The 24413-nt window shown below is 53.4% G+C and overlaps 1 protein-coding gene across 1 annotated transcript; it reads right to left on the bottom strand.

Annotated features, from left to right (window-relative positions):
- Positions 1 to 7434: 7434 nt before the first annotated feature.
- Positions 7435 to 11971, bottom strand: LOC116941788 (uncharacterized). The gene has a single exon (XM_076066480.1). It carries the CDS (start codon positions 11964 to 11966, stop codon positions 10884 to 10886), a length of 1083 nt encoding a protein of 360 aa, XP_075922595.1. The 5' UTR covers positions 11967 to 11971; the 3' UTR covers positions 7435 to 10883.
- Positions 11972 to 24413: the final 12442 nt, after the last annotated feature.

Consider the following 24413-nt stretch of genomic DNA (forward strand, 5'->3'; position numbering starts at 1 on the left):
CACGAGACAGACCCAGCGATTGCCGTGGGACAACTGGCAGAGCCACCAGCTGTACGCGACACTGCCCACCTCGCTGCGTTTTATCCGCCCGGCGCTCCGCTCGTTGTTGTGAGCGTCGCCCCTCTGCCCTCCGCTGTTGTTAGGGGACGTTTGCCTCCAATTTCCCAGCAACAGCAGCGGCGTCCTTCACGAACCTCCAAACACAGAGACAAAGATCCCCCGTATAGCCCCCACGCGGAGTGTTGGGGCAAGTGCCGTTAGCGAGTTGTGGCGATGAAGGCGAGCGCGCGCGACACACACGTGGCTTGTGGCGATGCCTCCACATCGATCGGCACGAGGCGCTTCACCACCGCTCCCCACTTCGAAGGTCTCCCGTGTCGCCTTAACAGGCTGTAGGGGCAAGCGCTGTTGGCGATTAGCACCTGGGAAGGCCGGAACGGCACGCGAGGGAGCGGGTGGCCAACACCACCCCCGGCCGCCTTTGTCTCCCTCGTGGCGATGTTTACTACACACCGGACCAGGTTCTCGTTTGCGCCTGAGTCAACCTAGGGGAGGCCCACCACACACACGCGCACGCATCTACACATACAATGCGCATTACGCTTCAGACACGAACGCCCCTCCCCCCGTCTCCCCCCACCCGTCTCACCGCACTCCCTCCGTGCCTGCTCCTCTATCAGCGAGGTATTAATTAGAGGCGTGTTAATCTAATGGCTGTAATTACGGCCACACTTCAATCTCGTTCGCGCGCCGTCCCACGCGCCGCGATCTTCCACTCAACACCCGGCGCTTGCCACGTGTCCACGCCTCTGCGCTTGTCACCTTCAGCAGCAGCAGTAGCATCGCCAGCGGCATCAGTAGCAGAATCAGCAGCTGCATTAACAGCATCAGCAGCAGCACTAGAATCGTCATCAGGAGCAGCAGTTATCAGCAGCAGCATCACCAGCAGAAGCAACATCAGCAGCAGTCATCATCAGCAGCAGCATCATCACCAGCTGAAGCAGCATCAGTAGCAGCAGCATCAGTAGCAGCAGCATCAGTAGCAGTCACGATCGATCCACTGCTTGATGACTGGATGAATACCTCGCCCTGATCAGAGGAAACCAGAAGATGCTCGGTTTAGTCAGCACTTTGCTTCGTTCATCATTTAGTTTTTGTGTTTGTTTTGCCATTGCTTTGCTTTATGTGCTCACCCCCCCCCCCCGCCACCTTTTTAAATTAAATATTTTACGTATTTTCCCATTGTGCAACAAAATCAATCTGTGCTACTTTCTTCGTAGACACAAACATCAAGACGAAGAATCACGCTCTGCTCCTCCTCCACCTTACCCCTTCCCTCTCTCTCTACCCCGCCCTTCTCTACCCCCTCTCTCTACCCCCCCTCTCTACTCCCCCCCCCTCTCTACCCCCTCTCTCCACCCCCTCTCTCTACCCCCTCTCTCTACCGCCTCTCTACCCCCTCTCTCTACCTCCTCTCTACCCCCTCTCTCTACCCCCTCTCTCTACCGCCTCTCTACCCCCTCTCTACCCCCCCTCTCTACCCCCTCTCTCTACCCCCCCTCTCTACTCCCCCCTCTCTACTCCCCCCCTCTCTACCCCCTCTCTCTACCCCCCTCTCTATCCCCTCTCTCCACCCCCTCTCTCTACCGCCTCTCTACCCCCTCTCTCTACCCCCTCTCTACCCCCTCTCTACCCCCTCTCTACCCCCCCTCTCTACCCCCTCTTTCTACCCCCTCTCTCTACCCCCTCTCTACCCCCTCTTTCTACCCCCCCTCTCTACCCCCCCCTTTCTACTCCCTCTCTCGACCACCCCCCTCTCTACCCCCTCTCTCTACCCCCTCTCTCTCTACCCCCTCCCACCTCGCCCTACTCTCTCTCTCTCTATGTCCCCCCTGTTTTCTATGTAATTTTTTAAAACTACGACAAGTGCTGCATCTGCACCCAGTACTCCTCGCAGTCCCACGGCCTCCGACGGCAGCTCGTGTCTCCACGCAGAGATCTCATCGTCTCCACACAGAGCTCTAATCATGTCTCCACGCAGAGCTCTCTCCGTGTCTCCACACAGATCTCTCTCCGTGTTTCCACACAGAGCTCTCTCCGTGTCTCCACACAGAGTGTCTCCACACAGAGTGTCTCCACACAGAGTGTCTCCACACAGAGTGTCTCCACACAGAGTGTCTCCACACAGAGCTCTCTCCGTGTCTCCACACAGATCTCTCTCCGTGTCTCCACACAGATCTCTCTCCGTGTCTCCACACAGATCTCTCTCTCCGTGTCTCCACACAGATCTCTCTCCGTGTCTCCACACAGATCTCTCATCATGTCTCCACACAGAGCTCTCATCGTGTCTCCACACAGATCTCTCTCCGTGTCTCCATACAGATCTCTCTCCGTGTCTCCACACAGATCTCCCATCGTGTCTCCACACAGAGTGTCTCCACACAGATCTCTCTCCGTGTCTCCACACAGAGCTCTCTCCGTCTTCTGCCACCGAGCACGCGGCCTCCTGCAGCGCCCACTGGTCTCCCTCTCTCTCTCGCTCCCCGCTGGCTCCCGCAAGACGCAGCCGACTCCCACACCCATGCAGCGCACAAGTACAATTCCTTGCTCCATCTCCATCCGTCCTCTGGGGCGGCGTGGGGGGGGGGGGGGTCTGGCAACCTCCTCCCGAACGCGTCCCGTTTCTCGGTTGGTTGCAACTCTGCTGCTGTTCTTGACCAGCCAACGAGGTCCATGACATCTTAGGATCGCCTTCTTCTGAAGCCTTTGTTCCTAACGCGATCGGGGCTTCTGCCACTGCAGCTGCCAGATTGTGGAAGAAGGCTTTGTGCCTTTGGTGATCAGACAGTCTTAGTCGATAGAGCTGTTTATGTTGTGGGTGAGTGGGTGAGTGGGTGAGTAGGTCAGTGGGTGAGTCAGTGGATGAGTGAGTGAGTGGGTGAGTGAGTGAGGCTTTTGCCACTGTTCAGCTCCCAGACCATAGAACAACGCTTTTCCTTCGCCAATAAGACAACCAGAATCGTGAACTATGTTTAACTCCTGTCTTGACCTTCACCCGCCCTAGTTCTGGCCGTGTCCCTGCCCTCTATACACGGCGCGCATTTGAGACGCACGCAAGGTCAGCGTCTGTTCTCACAGTGGGCGGGGTGGAGAAGGGAGGGGTTCAAAGTGTGGGAGTGGCCACACAGAAGTCACGTGGTTTACGGAGAGGCTTGAGCTGGTTTAAAGCGATGGGTGTGTGTGGGTTGGGGTGGATGGTGATAGTTCTTTAGAACCGCTTTTGGAGTTTAGTTCGTGGTCCTTCTCCCGCACCTTCGATTAGCGTGACTGGCTACGTACGGTGCGAAAGAAGTTCAACAAACATACGTAGAGTATGGGTCTCTGTGGGTCTACACGAGTCTCTGGATCTCTGTGGTCTCTATGGGTCTCCGATAATCACGGTTGGCTACGTTACGGCGCGAAAGAAGTTCAACACGGATACGTAGTGATGAGTGGTTTTCCCACCGCGCTGCCAACCTGGGCCAGCTGAGTTCGACTCTCAGCCACTGCTGACATCTGAAGTGGCGAGTCATATCTGAAACGGCCGTGGGTCAAGGTTTTCACGAATCCGCACTGACCAACGGGGTGAAGTATGGTCAAACAACCTTCATAACCGGCACAGCAAGCGCGTGGATTTACAACGTGCCGGATGTTAGTAGTATTATTGTTGTTATTGTTACTAAATGTGTGTCTATGTGGGCTATAACAAGTGCACTAACCACTGCGCCACCACTCCCTTCGCACACACACAAAGGCAAAGATCACCCGTATAGCCTTAACGGACTGTCGGGACAAGTGCTGTTCGCGAGCACCTATGAAGGCCGGCACGGCACGCGAGGGGGTGGGTGGGTGACCAGCACCACGCCCGACCGCCTTTGTCTCCCCAGTGGCGACGTTTACACACCCCACCAGGTACTCATTTGAGGGTAAGTCGACCTAGGGGAGGCCCGGTTTAAGTCATCGTCACCGATGTTGGTGGCCCTGAGCGGGAACAACGCTCACCGCTCCCCTACCCCTTCAGCACCACCACCACCACGCACATGTCTGGAGATTCTAAATTAAGCACACATCTAATTACACTTAATGATGCATTGTATGACAGATTTGCGTAATTACGGCTCGTTCTTTTGCACGTTTTTAATAATTGAACGGGTCCCATTGGAGTCTATTAAGACACGATAGCCGTACACGGCTTACTAATGGTCACGCGTAATAAAGAAGACTGCTGCTGATGATGTTGTTGATGATGAAGATCGCGATGATGATGATGATGGTGAGTGGGTCACGTGTCGGCCGTGTGTGTACACATACAGACACGGGTGTGTACACACAGACACGGGTGTATACACACACACAGACACGGGGGTGTACACACACAGACACGGGGTGTGTACACATACAGACACGGGTGTGTACACACACAGACACCGGTGTGTACACATACAGACACGGGTGTGTACACACACAGACACGGGTGTGTACACACACAGACACGGGTGTGTACACACACAGACACGGGGTGTTCACACACAGACACGGGGTGTTCACACACAGACACGGCGGTGTACACACACAGACACGGGTGTGTACACACACAGACACGGGCGTGTACATCCAGGTGCAGGGGGGATGGGTATATCCACAGGATATGGAGCAATTCGTCCGTGACTGATATATACACAATATGTCTATATACATATATACATATTGTGTATATATACATTGTGTTTATCAGTTTAACACGTAAGGAAGCTTTCGCCACCAATGTTACTCATCATCAAAGTTTTTGGGTTAGATAGCCGCAAGTTTAAATGTTGTGTCGTAACCCTCCACCACCCGACACAGCCAGCAAGGTTTGTCACGTAAACGACGCGCCAATGAGTTTACTACTTCAGCCCACCGGTGTGTTGGAGAGTAATTAAATTATTACTAATCTATTATACAATTACAATAACCCCCCTCCTCCCCCACCTCTGATCTCTGCACCTGATGGGTCCAGTGACGAGCTCGTCCTGCTGCTCGATGTAAGATCAGAAGCAGGTGGATTGCTTCACTCTTCTGGCAAATCGCCCCATGCAGCTGGTTAATGTCACTACCGGCGAAACTTCACGGTTCTTACATTGTAAATGTTGTGGATTTACTCTCCAACACACCGCTGGGCTGAAGTAGTAAACTCATGACCAGCGAAACTTCACGGTTCTCACATTGTAAATGTTGTGGATTTACTCTCCAACACACCGCTGGGCTGAAGTAGTAAACTCATGACCAGCGAAACTTCACGGTTCTCACATTGTCAATGTTGTGGATTTACTCTCCAACACACCGCCGGGCTAAAGTAGTGAACTCATTGTCGCGTTGTTTACGCGACAAACCTTGCTGGCTGTGTCGGGTGGTGGAGGGTCACGACACATTTATACTTACGGCGTTCTAACCCAAACACCTTCATTGTGACTGTATATATCCCTTAGTCGGCACCACCCACAGTGGCATCGCTTTAGCGGTTGCCAACGTCTCAAAGTGACCAATCTGAGGGCGAGTGATGCGACAAGCGTCGTCTGAAACGAGTGGGGAAGAGGCGGGGAGGGCGATTGGGAATTCCAAGTCATCCCCCTCCTGCGTTGGCCGTGTCAATCAGTCGCCATGGGCTGTGGTCTGGCACCCTCACTGTGGAACCGTCCACGTCTGCGCCACGGTGGCTAGGAGATGTCAACTCCCTCGCCTGGCATACAGCAGGTCGTGGGTTCAATCACGATCCTGAGTGTGCGTGTCTTCCTCTCTCCCTCCGTGGTGGATTGTTTTTCCCGAGTCCTCCGGCTTTTCCTTCCACATTTAGAAGCAACATCACGGCGTCTACGGTACTTTGGCTGCTGCTGCTACAGATTTACACGCGACGGTGATGATCAGCCCCACTTGGTTGAGCGCTCATTTGTGATCGCCAGGTTCCTGCTGAAGAAAGAGCGAGACAGGCGCTCAGTGGGCATTGGCCTGGTAACATAAACATAATTTAGTTTAGACTCGCCCCACGCTGGGACTACCCTGAGATCAACTACCCTGAGATCAACTACCATGAGATCATCTACCATGAGATCATCTACCATGAGATCAACTACCATGAGATCATCTACCATGAGATCAACTACCATGAGATCAACTACCATGAGATCAACTACCATGAGATCAACTACCATGATATCATCTACCATGAGATCATCTACCATGAGATCAACTACCATGAAATCATCTACCATGAGATCAACTACCATGAGATCAACTACCATGAGATCATCTACCATGAGATCAACTACCATGAGATCAACTACCATGAGATCATCTACCATGAGATCAACTACCATGAGATCAACTATCATGATATCATCTACCATGAGATCAACTACCATGAGATCAACTTCTATGAGATCAACTACCATGATATCATCTTCCATGAGATCAACTACCATGAGATTAAGTACCATGATATCATCTTCCATGAGATCAACTACCATGAGATTAACTACCATGGGTATTTGACCATACTTCACAACGTTTGGTGGGTACGAGTCGGCAAACGCGGGCAAGCGTAGAAAGTGTAGAGGGCCATATCCGTGCAGTACAATCATTGATGCCTCTACGTTGCTCACAGAATCAGGTGGTGATTGAACAACGTCGACCCGCACCGCAGCCTGCACCACATGTTACGCAGCGAGGTGCTCACTCATCCAATCACTACGCAGGCTCAACACCTGCTTAGCTTGCCACGTCACGGGCTGCATCGTCGCAGGGCGTCGTTAACCGAACCTGAATCGATTTCGGTGCACACACACACACACACGTGGTAGGATGGAGAGCAACGGGAACACGAAAGGTGTTCTTTTTCTGTAAAAAATGGGAAGGAAACGGAGCGAGAGGACGACCCTCACAGAGAATGGCTTGTGACGACGTCGTAAGAGATGGGTGACAGGAAGATGTGCCCACTGCTTGAGCCACGTGAGCACGACAAGACAGAGAGGAAAGTGGAAAAGACAAATGACGACACGTGCAGGGGACACACCAACTCCGGCCTGCCTGCCTCCTGCCTGTCCGTCTGCTCATGGGGATCGTGATGAGGATGAGTCGATGTGGGGGTTTGGGTTTGGGGCTACTCACGAGGCAATCCCATCTGGCCGCTCAGAGCAATGGGTGGGCGCTCGGCGCGGGGCACGTGACGGCTGGAGGGGGCGATGACGTGGGTGGTCGAGACTAAGGACGGAGCGGCAGCTAAAGGATGGAGATGGGGGGGGGTGATGGGGGGTGGGGGGAGATGGGGCACTGATGCAAAATCAGCTGGAAAGGCCTCTATCTCGCAGTGGATAGACCATGATGATACGGTGAGAGATATTCAGGAGAGCTTCACGAGGCTTTGTGTAATTTAGACTTAATTTTATTATTCAAGTTCTGTCAATCAAGCGTAATACATTAGCACGTGGTGCGTGTATGTGTTGTGTGTATCCTGTGAGTGTGTTGTGTGCTGTTCGTGTGTGTTGTGTGTATTGTGTGTGTGTATCCTGTGTGTTTGTGTTGTGTGTGTTGTGTGTGTGTATCCTGTGTGTGTTGTGTGTGTATATCCTGTGTGTGTGTGAGGTGTGTGTATCCTGTGAGTGTGTTGTGTGTGTGTATCCTGTGTGTGTGTTGTGTGTATTGTGTGTATGTATCCTCTGTGTTGTGTGTATATCCTGTGTGTGTGTGAGGTGTGTGTATCCTGTGAATGTGTTGTTGGTGTGTATCCTGTGTGTGTGTTGTGTGTATTGTGTGTATCCTGTGTGTTTGTGTTGTGTGTGTTGTGTATGTGTATATCCTGCGTGTGTGTGAGGTGTGTGTATCCTGTGAGTGTGTTGTGGGTGTGTATCCTGTGTGTGTGTTGTGTGTATTGTGTGTGTATCCTGTGTGTGTGCTGTGTGTATTGTGTGTGTGTATCCTGTGTGTGTTGTCTGTGTATATCCTGTGTGTGTGTGAGGTGTGTGTATCCTGTGAGTGTGTTGTGTGTATCCTGTGTGTGTGTTGTGTGTATTGTATGTGTATCCTGTGTGTTTCGATTTAAAGCTTTCGTCACTGCAAGGATTCATCTTCTTTGGTTCTTTCGGTAAAGTCACGTAGAATGAGAATAAAATAATAAAATAAAATAAGACAATAAAATTCTCACGACGTTTCGGCCACAACACAAGTAGCCTTCTTCAGGTGAAGGAACAAAACTGTCGGGACGACAGAGCTTCAATGTCGTCCCGACAGTTTTGTTCCTTCACCTGAAGAAGGCTACTTGTGTTGTGGCCGAAACGTCGTGAGAATTTTATTGTCTTATTTTATTTTATTATTTTATTCTCATTCTACGTGACTTTACCGAAAGAACCAAAGAAGATGTATCCTGTGTGTGTTGTGTGTGTGTGTGTATCCTGTGTGTGTTGTGTGTGTGTGTATCCTGTGTGTGTTGTGTGTATTGTGTGTGTGTATCCTGTGTGTGTTGTGTGTATTGTGTGTGTATCCTGTGTGTGTTGTGTGTGTGTATCTTGTGAGTGTGTTGTGTGTGTGTATCCTGTGTGTGTTGTGTGTGTGTATCCTGTGTGTGTTGTGTGTATTGTGTGTGTGTATCCTGCGTGTGTGTTGTGTGTGTGTGTATCCTGTGTGTGTGTTGTGTGTGTGTATCCTGTGAGTGTGTTGTGTGCTGTCCGTGTGTGTTGTGTGTGTTGTGTGTGTGTATCCTGTGTTTGTGCCTGTACGTGTGTGTCTGTACGCATGTGTACAGCACGTGTGTGTACAGCACGTGTGTGTCTGTACGTGTGTGTGTAGAGCACGTGTGTGTCTGTACGTGTGTACAGCACGTGTGTGCCTGTACGTGTGTGTAAAGCACATGTGTGTCTGTACGTGTGTGTAGAGCACGTGTGTGTCTGTAAGTGTGTGTACAGCACGTGTGTGTCTGTACGTGCCTGTCTGTACGTGTGTGTCTGGACGTGTGTGTCTGTACGTGTCTGTCTGTACGTGTGTGTCATCACGTGTGTGTATAGCACGTGTGTGTATAGCACGTGTGTGTATAGCACGTGTGTCTGTACGTATGTGTCAGCACGTGTGTACAGCACGCGTGTACCTGTACGTGTGTGTCTATACGTATGTGTACAGCACGTGTGTGTCTGTACGTGTGTATACAGCACGTGTGTGTCTGTACGTGTGTTTAGAGCACGCGTGTGTCTGTACGTGTGTGTACAGCACGTGTGTGTCTGTACGTGTGTGTAGAGCACGTGTGTGTCTATACGTGTGTGTACAGCACGTGTGTTTCTGTACGTGTGTGTACAGACACACGCGTGTTTCTGTACGTGTGTGTACAGCACGTGTGTTTCTGTACGTGTGTTTACAGCACGTGTGTTTCTGTACGTGTGTGTACAGCACGCGTGTGTCTGTACGTGTGTGTACAGCACGTGTGTTTCTGTACGTGTGTGTACAGCACGTGTGTCTGTACGTGTGTGTACAGCACGCGTGTGTCTGTACGTGTGTGTACAGCACGTGTGTCTGTACGTGTGTGTACAGCACGCGTGTGTCTGTACGTGTGTGTAGAGCACGGGTGTGTCTGTACGTGTGTGTACAGCACGTGTGTGTCTATACGTGTGTGTACAGCACGTGTGTTTCTGTACGTGTGTGTACAGCACGCGTGTGTCTGTACGTGTGTGTACAGCACGTGTGTTTCTGTACGTGTGTGTACAGCACGTGGCGTTCTGTACGTGTGTGTACAGCACGTGTGTTTCTGTACGTGTGTGTACAGCACGTGTGTTTCTGTACCTGTGTGTATTATTCGCGTGACGCGTGGAAAGTTGGAACACAGCAGCAAGAGGCCATGAGCAGTCCGCTCGTTCTCGTGCCGAAACAGATGCAGTTTAGACACCACCACCACCATCGTCACCACCATCGTTATTGTGGTAATATGATGTTAATAATATCATCACATCATCATCACGGTCCCGGACCCGAACCCATGTCTCGTGCACTGCGGTGCAAACATCGGAGGAGGCAGAGTTCACATCGCCGAGATATCTTGGCGTACTGGTGGCGTGGCCAGCATCGTGAACTCACCACACCCCAACGTCACCGCAACGTCCTCCTAACGCACACAACGGATGCTCACCACCGATAGCCACCGCTCACCACTCCTCGCTGCTCTTCATCACTCGACACTCACCTCGACATTATTCCATCATCATCAATCAATCAATTTATTCAGAAATGCTTCTATGTATGTTTAGTTTGCTGTCCTTCCCCCGCACGCAGACACACAACCATCACCAACCCCACCGTCTCTACTCACAACCTCTCACCATCCTCGACTCCACCGACAGGGGCTCACCATTGACACCACCACGGCTAATCATCGCCGTCTCCTCACCCCCCCAGTGTAATAACCCACCATCCTCACCATTCTCACCATCCTCACCACCCTCACCACCACCATCATCATCACCACCACAACACATCTCACAAGGCACACACACTCAGCATCGTCTCGAACAGCAACAACAACAACAATAACAACAACAAACAGCCGCCGTCAATCGCCACTAAGTGGCGGAGACGTCACCACAGCGCTTTGTGCCAGGCTACGTGCACGTTGAGGCCATCAGGGTAAAGTGTCGAAGGCTCACCACATCTCCCTCTCTCTGCGGTCTCACCGCCACCGCCAGCCTCTTTGTCTCCACAACTCCACAGTTCGGTGCCGAGTCCCACGCTCATTCCAAGTCCCACCAATCAATGAAACAACCACGTGGCAGTGGCTGCGGTGGTGCCGGCCACCACCACCTCCTCCTCCTCCCCGCCGCCGCCGCCGCGACACCTCACGAGCTGTCGTCGCAGTGTTTGCAGCCGCTGCCGTGAAACCCCGAGCAGCCGCACTTCTCTCCTCCTCCTCCTCCCCCGCCTGTGGTCGCGGCCACAGCGGCCGCAGCTGCCACCGCCGCCGCTGCCGACGCCTGGAAGCCGAAGGCCGCCTGGTCGTAGGCGCCGAGCGACGGCGGAACGAGCGCTGGTCCCAGGCCAGTGGCGAGAGTCGCCGGTTGCAGCGCCACCGCCGAGGCCGGCACGGGCTGGCCCTGGTTGAGGTAGAGGACGAGGCGACGCATCTCCTCGAGGGCCTGCGCCTGCATGAGGATGTAGTTCTTGGCCAGGAGCAGCGTGGCGATCTTGGAGAGCTTGCGCACCGAGGGGCTGTGCGCGTACGGGATCACGGCCCGCAGGTCGTCCAGGGCGTCGTTCAGGTCGTGCATGCGCCTCCTTTCGCGCGCGTTGATGCTCAAGCGCAGCGCCCTCTGCTCCTTGTTCTTGCGGCTCAGCGCGCCGCGGACCTTGCACGCGGCGGCCGCGGCTGCCGCCAGAGCTCCCGGAGCCGCGCCAGCCACCGTCACCCCCACGAGGCTCGAGCCCGGGGCTCCGAGCCCCCCCGGGTCTCCTCCGCCGCTCCCAGCCTCGGCGCTCTCTGAGCGATCGCTGTCATCGTCCGCGGTTCCCTCCCCGCTGCTTTCGTGCGCCGAGGGTCCTCCACCACCTCCACCACCACCACCACCACCACCTCCTCCCACACCGCCGCCGCCGCCGACGCCGCCCTGGAGGAGGAGGTTGTGGTGGTGAGGGTGGTGGTGGTGGTGGCCGTGGTGGTGGCCGTGGTGATGCAGCGCCGAGCCCGAGTCGCGGTGGTAGCCGTGAAGTCGACCCGAAGAGTTCCACACCGCGGCCGCTGCCACGGCTGCGGTCGCTTCTCCGAGGCCTCGGAAGTGGCCCACGACGCCGCCGACGCCACCGCCGGCGGCGGCTTCTCGCGGCCCCGCGGGCCCCCCCGTCTGGAGCTGCTGCAGGGCCCGCGGTCCGAACGCGGCGCTCTTGCGCTCGCTGATCATCAGCACCTCGGCCACGCCGCGCTCCATCGCGGCCCCCAGTGGCGCCCCGTGTCGCCTCTCCGGTGGTTCTAACTCGAGGTGCCTCTTGCACCCCCCCCCCCCCTCTCTCTCTCTGCCTCTCGCCCGAGAGAGCCCTCGACCTGTCCTCTACATCTGTCAGAGCCGCTGACGGCTTGCCGCCGTTGAGGAGTGTGAAGGGAGAGCGGTGAGTTTTGAGTGTGAACGGTGGGGGAGTAGTGGAGAGTGGTGAGTAGTGGTGAGTAGGGGAGAGTGGTGAGTAGTGGTGAGTAGTGGAGAGTGGTGAGTAGTGGTGAGTAGTGGAGAGTAGTGGTGAGTAGTGGAGAGTAGTGGTGAGTAGTGGTGAGTAGTGGAGAGTGGTGAGTAGTAGAGAGTGGTGAGTAGTGGTGAGTAGTGATGAGTGGTGAGTAGTGGAGAGTGGTGAGTAGTAGAGAGTGGTGAGTAGTGGTGAGTAGTAGAGAGTAGTGGTGAGTAGTGGTGAGTAGTGGAGAGTAGTGGTGAGTAGTGGTGAGTAGTGGAGAGTGGTGAGTAGTAGAGAGTGGTGAGTAGTGGTGAGTAGTGATGAGTGGTGAGTAGTGGAGAGTGGTGAGTAGTAGAGAGTGGTGAGTAGTGGTGAGTAGTGGTGAGTAGTAGAGAGTAGTGGTGAGTAGTGGTGAGTAGTGGAGAGTGGTGAGTAGTGGTGAGTAGTGGTGAGTAGTAGAGAGTGGTGAGTAGTGGTGAGTAGTGGTGAGTAGTGGTGGTGAGTAGTGGTGAGTAGTGGTGAGTCTTGAGGTGAGTAGTGGTCAGTAGTGGTGAGTAGTGGTGAGTGGTGGTGAGTAGTGGTGAGTGGACTAGTGGTGAGTAGTGGTGAGTAGTGGTGAGTGGTGGTGAGTAGTGGTGAGTGTACTAGTTGTGAGTAGTGGTGAGTAGTGGAGAGTAGTGGAGAGTGGTGAGTAGTGGAGAGTAGTGGAGAGTAGTAGTGGTGAGTAGTGGTGAGTGTACTAGTGGTGAGTGTACTAGTGGTGAGTGTATTAGTGGTGAGTAGTGGTGAGTAGTGGTGAGTGTACTAGTGGTGAGTGTACTAGTAGTGGTGAGTGTACTAGTGGTGAGTAGTGGTGAGTAGTGGTGAGTAGTAGTGGTGAGTAGTGGTGAGTAGTAGTGGTGAGTAGTGGTGAGTGTACTAGTGGTGAGTAGTAGTGGTGAGTGTACTAGTAGTGGTGAGTAGTGGTGAGTGTACTAGTGGTGAGTGTACTAGTGGTGAGTGTACTAGTGGTGAGTAGTAGTGGTGAGTAGTGGTGAGTAGTGGAGAGTGTACTAGTAGTGGTGAGTGTACTAGTGGTGAGTGTACTAGTGGTGAGTGTACTAGTGGTGAGCAGTAATGGTGAGTAGTAGTGAGTAGTGGTGAGTAGTGGAGAGTGGTGAGTGTACTAGTAGTGGTGAGTAGTGGTGAGTAGTGGTGAGTCGTGGTGAGTAGTGGAGAGTGTACTAGTGGTGAGTGTACTAGTGGTGGTGAGTAGTGGAGAGTAGTGGTGAGTAGTGGTGAGTGTACTAGTGGTGAGTACTAGTGGTGAGTAGTAGTGGTGAGTAGTGGTGAGTGTACTAGTGGTGAGTACTAGTGGTGAGTGTACTAGTGGTGAGTAGTGGAGAGTAGTGGTGAGTGTACTAGTGGTGAGTGTACTAGTGGTGAGTAGTGGAGAGTAGTGGTGAGTGTACTAGTGGTGAGTGTACTAGTAGTGGTGAGTACTAGTGGTGAGTGTACTAGTGGTGAGTACTAGTGGTGAGTGTACTAGTGGTGAGTGTACTAGTGGTGAGTAGTGGAGAGTGTACTAGTGGTGAGTACTAGTGGTGAGTGTACTAGTGGTGAGTGTACTAGTGGTGAGTACTAGTGGTGAGTGTACTAGTGGTGAGTGTACTAGTGGTGAGTAGTGGAGAGTGTACTAGTGGTGAGTAGTGGTGAGTAGTAGTGGTGAGTAGTGGAGAGTGTACTAGTGGTGAGTAGTGGAGAGTGTACTAGTGGTGAGTAGTGGTGAGTCGTGGTGAGTAGTGGAGAGTGTACTAGTGGTGAGTAGTGGTGAGTAGTAGTGGTGAGTAGTGGAGAGTGGTGAGTAGTAGTGGTGAGTAGTGGTGAGTAGTCGTGGTGAGTAGTGGAGAGTGTAGTAGTGGTGAGTAGTAGTGGTGAGTGTACTAGTGGTGAGTGTACTAGTGGTGAGTAGTGGTGAGTCGTGGTGAGTAGTGGAGAGTGGTGAGTAGTAGTGGTGAGTAGTGGAGAGTGTACTAGTGGTGAGTAGTGGTGAGTAGTAGTGGTGAGTAGTGGAGAGTCGCGCTCGCGTGCGCGTCTGGCGGCGTGTGCGGAGCGCGAGTCGGAGCGAGTTTCTTCTGTTTGATCCCCCGCCACCCTCCCCCCTCCCTCTACTCCGCCGCTCCCTCCTCCCCCTGACGCCCCCCCCCCTCCTCCTCCCACCCCCTCCCACCCCCTCCCTCGCCTCCCTCCACCCAGCTCACTCGCTGTTTGACGTCGGCGCTTGGGGGGAGGGGAGGGGGCTGCGGGTGGCGTGCGGGCGAGAGGGAGGGAGGGAGGGAGACGCAGGCGGGAGAATGAGAGAGCGAGATGGAGAGAGCGAGATGGAGAGAGTGACGGGAGAGAGCGAGATGGAGAGAGCGAGATGGAGAGAGTGAGATGGAGAGAGTGACGGGAGAGAGCGAGATGGAGAGAGCGAGATGGAGAGAGTGAGATGGAGAGAGTGACGGGAGAGACGGGAGGGGGAGAGGGGGGGAGGGGCCGCTTGGGGATCCCCGGCTCGCTCCGGCTCCCCCTCCCCCCGCTACCCCCTCTGCCCCCCCCCCACCCCGGGTGAGGAGACCCCCGTTGCTGACTCCCCTGAGGTGCTCATGGGCGCTCAGAGAACCACGACCCGGGGGGTGAGGGGGGCGTCGTGTGGAGTTGGCCTGGAGGTGTACCCAGCCAGGAGCGAGGAGCCTCGCTCTGGATTATTGCATCGATCTGTGCGGTCGTCCAGCGGTCAGCGTCCTGCGATACGAACCCATCGAGCCCGAGTTCCATTCCCGCTCGCAGCCACCAACCCCCAGTGACGATTGTCTGAACCGTTTCTGGGCCTCCTCTAGGTCGACTCAGCCTCAAATGAGTACCTGGTGCGGTGTGTGGTGAACATTGCCAATTGGGGAGACAAAGGCGGTCGGGCGTGGTGCTGGCCACCCACCCCCTCGTGTGCCGTGACTGCCTTCATAGGCGCTACTCGCTAACAGCACTTGCCCCAGCAGCCTGTGAAGGCTACCCGGGGGAGCTTTGGTGGCCGGGACGCGGCTGCCGTGGCAGGAACCTCCCCTGGGCGGGGGCTGAGACTCGGCAGAGACTTTCACGGGGTTCGTGGTGTTGAGCACGGAAACAATAATAATAATAATCATGTTGTTATAATCATAAGAGACCCGGCGACTTATTATTATACGACTTACATTTACATTTTTACAACACCACCCCACACCACACTACACCACACTACACCACGCTACACCACGCTACACCACGCTACACCACACTACACCACGCTACACCACACTACACCACACTACACCACGCTACACCACGCTACACCACACTACACCACGCTACGCCACACCACGCTACACCACACTACACCACACTACACCACACTACACCACGCTACACCACACTACACCACACTACACCACGCTACACCACACTACACCACGCTACACCACGCTACACCACACCACACTACACCACGCTACACCACGCTACACCACACTACACCACACTACACCACGCTACACCACGCTACACCACACTACACCACGCTACACCACACTACACCACGCTACACCACACTACACCACACTACACCACGCTACACGACACTACACCACGCTACACCACGCTACACCACGCTACACCACACCACGCTACACCACGCTACACCACGCTACACCACACTACACCACGCTACACCACACCACGCTACACCACGCTACACCACGCTACACCACGCTACATCACACTACACCACACTACACCACGCTACACCACGCTACACCACACTACACCACACCACACCACGCTACACCACGCTACACCACACTACACCACGCTACACCACGCTACACCACACTACACTACACCACGCTACACCACACTACACCACACCACACCACGCCACACCACGCTACACCACACTACACCACGCTACACCACGCTACACCACGCTACACCACACCACGCTACACTGCACCACGTATGTATGTATATTGGATGTTGAACTTCTTTCACACCGTACCTAACCACCCGCGCTAACCACACTACCCCACCGCACACCACGCTACACCGCTTACATTCACAGACTCACATAGAGACCCATAGACACACATAGAAACCCATAGACTCACATAGAGACCCGTAGACTTAGATAGAAACCCATAGACCCACATAGAGACCCATAGACTCACATAGAGACCCATAGACTCACATAGAGACCCGTAGACTTAGATAGAGACCCAGAGACCCGCATAGAGACCCATAGACTCACATAGATACCCATAGACTCACATAGAGACCCGTAGACTTAGATAGAAACCCATAGACCCACATAGAGACCCATAGACTCACATAGAGACCCATAGATTCACATAGAGACCCGTAGCCTTAGATAGAGACCCAGAGACTCACATAGAGACCCGTAGACTTAGATAGAAACCCATAGACTCGCATAGAGACCCATAGACACACATAGAGACCCATAGACTCACATAGAGACCCGTAGACTTAGATAGAGACCCAGAGACTCACATAGAGACCCGTAGACTTAGATAGAAACCCATAGACCCGCATAGAGACCCATAGACTCACATAGATACCCATAGACTCACATAGAGACCCGTAGACTTAGATAGAAACCCATAGACACACATAGAGACCCATAGACACACATAGAGACCCACAGCCTTACATAGAGACCCATAGACACACATAGAGACCCACAGACTTACATAGAGACCCATAGACTTAGATAGAAACCCATAGACTCACATAGAGACGCATAGACACACATAGAGACCCGTAGACACACATTGACCCGTAGACTTAGAAACCCATAGACTCACATAGAGACCCATAGACTCACATTGAGACCCGTAGACTTAGATAGAAACCCATAGACTCACATAGAGACGCATAGACACACATAGAGACCCGTAGACACACATTGACCCGTAGACTTAGAAACCCATAGACTCACATAGAGACCCATAGACTCACATTGAGACCCGTAGACTTAGATATAAACCCATAGACTCACATGGAGACTCATAGACACACATAGAGACCCGTAGACTTAGATAGAGACCCAGAGACTCACATAGAGACCTATAGACTCACATAGAGACCCATAGACACACATAGAGACCCACAGACTCACATAGAGACCCATAGACACACATAGAGACCCACAGACGTACATAGAGACCCATAGACACACATAGAGACCCACAGACTTACATAGAGACCCATAGACTTAGATGGAAACCCATAGACTCACATGGAGACTCATAGACACACACAGAGACCCGTAGACTTAGATAGAGACCCAGAGACTCACATAGAGACCCGTAGACTTACATAGAGACTCGTAGACTTAGATAGAACCCTACAGACACACATGGAGACTCACAGACCTTCAGAGACGCCCATCGACATTTAGAAAATAGACCCAGTTATACAAAGACCTCCGTATACAAAGACCAAACGACTTCCATAGAGACCCATGGACTTACACAGAGACTCATAGACTTCCATAGAGACCCATAGACTTACACAGAGACCCATAGACTTACACGGAGACCCATGGACTTACACAGAGACCCATGGACTTACACAGAGACCCATAGGCTTACACGGAGACACATGGACTTACACAGAGACCCATGGACTTACACAGAGACCCATAGGCTTACACGGAGACACATGGACTTACACAGAGACCCATGGACTTACACATAGACCCAAAGATTTGCATAGAGACCCGTAGGCTTCTAGGGGAGTGGGGGGGGCAGTGGTTTATGTAGTAGCCCCGATATGATTGTGGATGTGACGCAGCTACCATTACCGCGCGCGCACTATCTCGCTCCTGCAGGACCTTCTCTACTGGGGGGGGGGGGCGAGTTTGGGTGGGGGGGCTGTTACACTTATCTAGATACGGGGGTGGAGCGGGGGGGGAGGGGATTCGCTTGAGAGCCATTGAGGCGGCGAAGCGCAACTGTAATTCGCGATCCGGTAAATTATAGAATGAGTGCGAAGACAAAGATCCCCCGTGTAGCCTGCAAGAGACTGTTGGGGCAAGTGCAGTTCGCCAATAGCAAGCACCTATGAAGGCCTGCACGGGGCACTCACACAAAGACAAAGATCCCCCGTGTAGCCTGCAAGAGACTGTTGGGGCAAGTGCTGCTAACGAGGAGCACCTTTGAAGGTCGGCGCGGCGCATGAGTGGGTGAGTGGCCCGTGCTGATGTTTACACACCGCACCAGGTATTTGAGGCTGAGTGGACCTTGGAGAGGGCCCTGGACCGGCTCAGATAATCGTCACTGGTGTTGTCTGTGCGCGCTAAGCGCTACACTACCGCTCCCCTAGGTCGACTGAGCCTCAAATGAGTACCTGTTGCTGTATGTAAACAACATCGGCACTCGTGAGACAAAGGCGGTCGGGCGTGGTATTGGCCACCCACCCCCTGGTGTGCCGTGTCGGCCTTCATAGGATGCTACCCGCTAACAGCACTTGCCCCAACAGTCTGTTACAGCTGGGGGGGGGGGGGTGAATCTTTGTCTTTGACAAAGACGCGCAGCATGGACAACTCCCTGGCAGCGGCTGCGGCTGTTCATGAGTCGCGGCGCCTCGCCGAGGATGAGGGAGGAGAGAGTCACCGCCAGGCCCACTCCGCGCTCCACTGCGCTGACAACTAATTACGCGGCACCTCTGATACCATTTGAGATTAGCGGCAGCGTGGGTGACCCCGGGCACTGCCACCCAGCCAGCCCCCCGCGCTTAGCTCACTGTGTCTGCAACAACATCAACAGCAACAACAACAACTACACAGACAAATGCACATTCTGGCAACTGCCTGCTGTTGCTGCTGCTGCTGTTGCTCGTGGTGACTGCCGGCGAAACGTCGGACTATAACCCCATTGTTCTATGTGCAGTGCGTGGATCAGCTCTTTCCAACAGCAGCGCCTCCGACGAGCACGGTCGGCTAGGTGCGGTGCGAAAGAAGTTCAACAAACGCAGTAGACACAGCGCTAGCGGGGCTGGCGCTGCTGAGGCTGTGATACATTTGGGCGACGTTGAGCTCACGTGGCCACTTTGTTCATGGCGCCGTCGGGTGGAGGAGGGGGATACGGCGCAAACATTTTACGAGCCCCCCAAAAAACAATTATGAATCACAAAGAACACACACCGACACACGACACCACCAACAACAACCGCCATTCGCCACTGAGTGTCGGTGACGTCACCACGGCGTTTGTGCCAGGCTAGGTGCACTTTGAGGCCGCGTGAAGCGTCTTGAAGGCTCACTGCTGGCAGGAGGTCACGGGAGAGACCTCAGGTGCCATGGGATCGCACCATCACCGACACGGTCACCATTACCGACACGGTCACCATCACCGACACGGTCACCATCACCGACACGGTCACCATCACTGACACGGTCACCATCTTAGTCGTCCCTAGGCTACGGCGACTCGAGGCGGCCGCCCCGGGCCTCGCACCTCCCTACGGACCGCCCTGGCCCCATCCATATTTGTCCATTGCCCACCAGCGAGCGCCCCGCACTGCCGGGCCATCTCGCCGTGTCTGGCAGAGTGGCACGGGGGGAAGGGGGAGGGGGGGAGTGTGGGCGGTTCAAGCGACCTTGGCGCTGTGTCCGCGTAAATCAGCGCCCTCACCCCTCCCGTCTCGCCCCCCCCCCCCCCCCGCGCGCGGTGTCTATCGCCGCTATGACGATGATGGCGATGGTGATGATGATGATGATGTTTCCCCGGCAAGGGTTGGGGGGGGGGAGAGAGAGCCGAGTGGAATTGCGCGCCGTCCGATTTATGAACGCGATTGTGCGACACATTTACCTCTGCGCGCACGAGTGGGGAGGGGAGGGGGATGGAGAGGCAAGAGAGAGGGATGGAGAGATGGCGAGAGGGAGGGACCGGGCACCGAGGTGGCGGAGGGAGGGATGACACTGTCATAATAATAATAATGATGTTCTCGTTTTGTCCAAGAGACCCTCGGACTCTCAACACGCGTGGTGGCGTCTTCTCAGGAGGGTGCTGCCGCGCTGGAATGGTCGCGAACTCTTCCCTGCGGACCGTGACGAGGGTCTGGCAAGCGCGGACACGATTCTGCCGCGCTCAAAAAGGGATCGCGAACCCACTTGCTGTACGGCACTGGTACCGGTACTCTCGGTTCCTTGTCGATTAGCAGCAGCAAGGTCTGGGAATTTCACAGATCTTTGTGTGGACCACCAACCCCTGCATCAATTCAGACGCGCAGAGCTACCACGCTCGTATAATCCTCCCCCTCCCTCCACCTCCCTCACTCCCCACACCCCTCCCTCCATCAATCTCACCATCTCGCTCCATCCAACCATCCCTTACATCCTTCCATCTCCCTCCGTCTTCCTTCATCGCCTTCCTCGACCTCTCCCTCCCTCTCTCCCTTTTTTACGAACAGAAGAAGCAGAAAGATGCTCGGGTTTTCGGAACTTTGCTTCGTTCGTCATCGTCGTTTTTTTGTTTGCTTTTGTGCCCCCCTTTTTTAAATCAAAGAGATCACCACGGGGGTTTCCCGTGCAACATTAATCCCCTTGTGTGCTACTGTGTTCATAGACACCAACAAGAAAAGTCACCCTAAAAAAAACGATCACCAGATCCCCTGCATTTGTCACATTACGCAAAGCACCCTCGGTAGTCCAACGCGTCGAGAAAGATGCGACACCCCCCGTCAGCTGAGCGTACTGAAATTCCAGCCAAATTCTGGCAGAAGCCAGCGCCTTGAAGATGCGGCAGTGGCTGGGGAAGCCGCTCCCGTCAATTGCTCATTTCCTGGCCCTATAGATAGCCAGTTTGGCACTGTTCATGATGAAGTTCGTCAATCCCTCTCTATCCTTAGTACCCTCGTTCCCCCTATATCCAAAAAGAAGAATTGTCGGGGAGAAATGAAAATTGAATTTCAGCAGAATATTTCGTAGCAGCTTATAGAGTGAGTCTAGACTTTTTCAGTGTACATGTTGATGCGCCACTGTTTCGAGCTCACCACGGAATATGCATTCTGGATTTGTCTCTGTGAAAAGTGCCAGAAATGTGTTCGTGGTCACGGTCCAATGGGCAATGCTCCAGCTCAGATCACCGTGGCGCTTGTACGATGGATGTGAGTCAAACAGCTCCCAATGAGGCCTCACGTGATCACTGCAGGGCATCGTCTCCCTCCAAGCGTAGCCTTTGCGTGACGTTATTATTATTTGTTGATGGTGGAAATTGACCATTTTGGCGTACAGTTTCTTCTGGTCCACATCTGAGAAGCACCCCTCGTGGTCATCCCCTGAGGTGTGTCCCCAGTGCTGCTGTGAAGAGAGAGTTGAGTGTGCTTCCTTGCTGGGACCACATTCAGTGTTGGTGGCACTGGGCCACCGCTAGCTGACTCGTCACCAGCACTCACAGCAGGCGCGCTCCCCACTGCTGTTGAGAAAGACAATCGCACTTCATTCACAAGTTTTGCAGCAACTCTCACCGAGTGCATCTTGGCCTTTGCAGCTATCTCTGTAGGGAGAAGCCACTGGCCCTCCGTGTCTGGGTTCACCAGATCGCCCACCGTCGTGAGACGTGCGTCTACCACGCATTTCTCCCTGGCAGGGCCCACAAGAGAGGGTAGTGCCATGTTGGGGTTTCGTAACAGCGGCTCGTGAGCTAATTCTGATGCTGACCAAGGTTTATTCAGTCGGGTGGTGACAAGGAAACTCCAGGCATGTAGGATACTCCTGTAGCAGTGGGGAATCTGCGTTAGTGGAATACCTTTAATGTCCATAAAGAAGAGCTGGTTGCTGCACTGAAGGCCTCCGAGGTTATTGAGAAAAAAAGATGCTGTGGAACACCACACGGGTGATGGGGCCGTGTAGAGAAACCTCTCTACGGCGTGTAGACGAAATGTAGAGAGCTGGCTCCGTACACAAACCAGACCTTGCCCACCCTCCCGCAGTGCCAAGGCCAAGATACCAGCAGCCACGCGGTGCTCCCTATGTGACCAGAAGAAGGCAGCTCTCATTCTCTGAAGTTTTGGTATCAGGTCTGTGGGTGGAGTGAGGGACAAGAAGCGGTGCCACAAGGTGGATGCTACCAACTGGTTCACCACCAGGGGTTTTCCCTCTAAACGTGAGAGACTTATGCAGGCGCCCCCAAGGCTCCAGTCGTTTCTTCACCTTCTCTTCCAGGAAATCCCAATTTTTCTACAATGGGTTTTCTCCAGGCCCCAGGAGCACGCCGAGATGGTGAAGCTCCTCACTCTTTGCTCCACGTTATTGTTTTGGCCAACTCAGGGAACCGGGCTTTGTCCCACTTCCCAACAAGCAGCCCACTGCACTTCTCCCAGATCATCCTGGAGGAGGAGGAGGCCGCACGCGGGGAGTAGACCTCGTGACACTCGTGCACCCGCTCGATGTCGTCAAAACTCAGTAAGAAGAGGAGGATGTCGTCGGCCTACGCTGTGAGGGTCACTCTCACACTGGGCTCCTTTAGAGTTGGTCCGGCGAGTCGGCGTCGGAGTAGATGCAGAAAAGGCTCCACGACGAGGGTGTAGAGCTGTCCTCACATAGGACGGCCTTGCCTGATACGTCTTTTGAAATCTATAGGAGCAATGAGTCCACCATTAACTTTAACCAGACACTTGGCCATGTTGTACAGCAACCTAATTAATCCTATGAAGCGAGTCCCAAAACCACAAGCTTTTAGAGTGCCAAGAAGATACAGGTGATCAACCCTGTCAAAGGCTTTCTCTTTATCAAGGGAGAGAAAGGCAAGTGGAAAGTTCAAATGCTCCGACAGACTGATCAAATCTCTGACTTGGAAAATCCCATCATGGATGGTCCTCCCTGGAACAGTGTATGCCTGCTCATCTGCAATAATCTTAGCCAACACCCTCTTAAGCCTTGCAGATGCAGCTTTCACGAGAATCTTATAGTCTGTGCTCAGCACTGAGACTGGACGCCAATTTTTGAGGTGCCTGAGGTCGCCCTTTTTTGGAATCAGTGTGAGCACGGCTCTCCTCCAGGACTGAGGCATCACGTTGGTCTCCACTGCTTCGTCTAGAACAGCTTTGTAATGCTTGCGTATGGAGTGCCAAAAATGGCGATAAAACTCCCCCGTCAGCCCATCAATCCCTGGGGATTTGTTTCTGGCCAGGGCATTCACTGCCATGTCCAGGTCGCTTTGTTCGACCCCTTCTTCTAGAAGGTCCTTGTCTTCTTCTAGAAGGTTCCTGTCTTCTTCTAGAAGGTCCTTGTCTTCTTCTAGAAGGTCCCTGTCCTCTTCACCCAAAGTAGGCAGGTCCTTCCAAATTTCATTCTGAGCCACTGTGGATATATGCTCTGGAGAAAAGATATTTCCATAGTACTGTGCTATTGTTGTAGCTATCTGATTATTGTTGGAAACAAGGACCCCCTTGTCATCAAATGAATTTTCCATAGCTTTGCGTCTCCCATTCTGCTTCCCCAATGAGAGGGAAAGTGTCGAGCTAGAGTCCATATCGAGGGCATCTTTAAAACGAGAGCGTACAAATGCCCCTTTTGCCTTTTCTTTCAGCAACCCTTTTAGATATTCTAGGGTTTATCATATTCCTGCAGTAGGCCTGGATTGTCCCTAATCTTCCACCTTTGCTCTAAATTATGGACACTGTTCTCTAGCACACAAATTTATTGGTCAATATTGTTTGTGTTTCCCCAGGCATACAACTGATACAGTTTTTTTTATGTGTACTTTCCCTATGTCCCACCATTGTGCTAGGTTATTAAACCAGTCTTTCTTTCCCTGCCACTCCACCCAGAATACTCCAAAAAGATCAGTGAAGGTGGTGTCTTGCAAAAGGGCATTATTGAAATGCCAGTATGCCGATCCCCTTGGGACTCCTCGTATTTTCATTTTAAGTAGTATTAGGCGATGATCGGCCAGTGGTGCCGCCTGAATACTGGACGACACTTCACTATTTTCAAGGTCTTTTGAGATGTAAAAAAGGTCAATCTGTGACTGCGACAGTGTCCAGTCAGCTCGGGTTCTTGTAAAGGTGAAACCTTGCTGCTTTGGATGTTGCAGCCGCCACGCATCTACGAGACTGCACGTGCAGAGCACCTGCCGCCAGGTGTTCAGGACACCACTTTTACACTGTTCGGTGCCAGTGCGGTCGAGGATATCCAGCGTACA

This window comes from Petromyzon marinus, chromosome 12 (genome assembly GCF_048934315.1).
Source record: "Petromyzon marinus isolate PM22_M1 ecotype Great Lakes invasive population chromosome 12, UKy_Petmar_22M1.pri1.0, whole genome shotgun sequence".
NCBI classification, from domain to species: Eukaryota; Metazoa; Chordata; class Hyperoartia; order Petromyzontiformes; family Petromyzontidae; genus Petromyzon; species Petromyzon marinus.

What these genes read in the sequence shown, in the direction of transcription:
- LOC116941788 (XM_076066480.1), bottom strand. Translation starts at nt 11,966, where the DNA reads ATGGAGCGCGGCGTGGCCGAGGTGCTGATGATCAGCGAGCGCAAGAGC.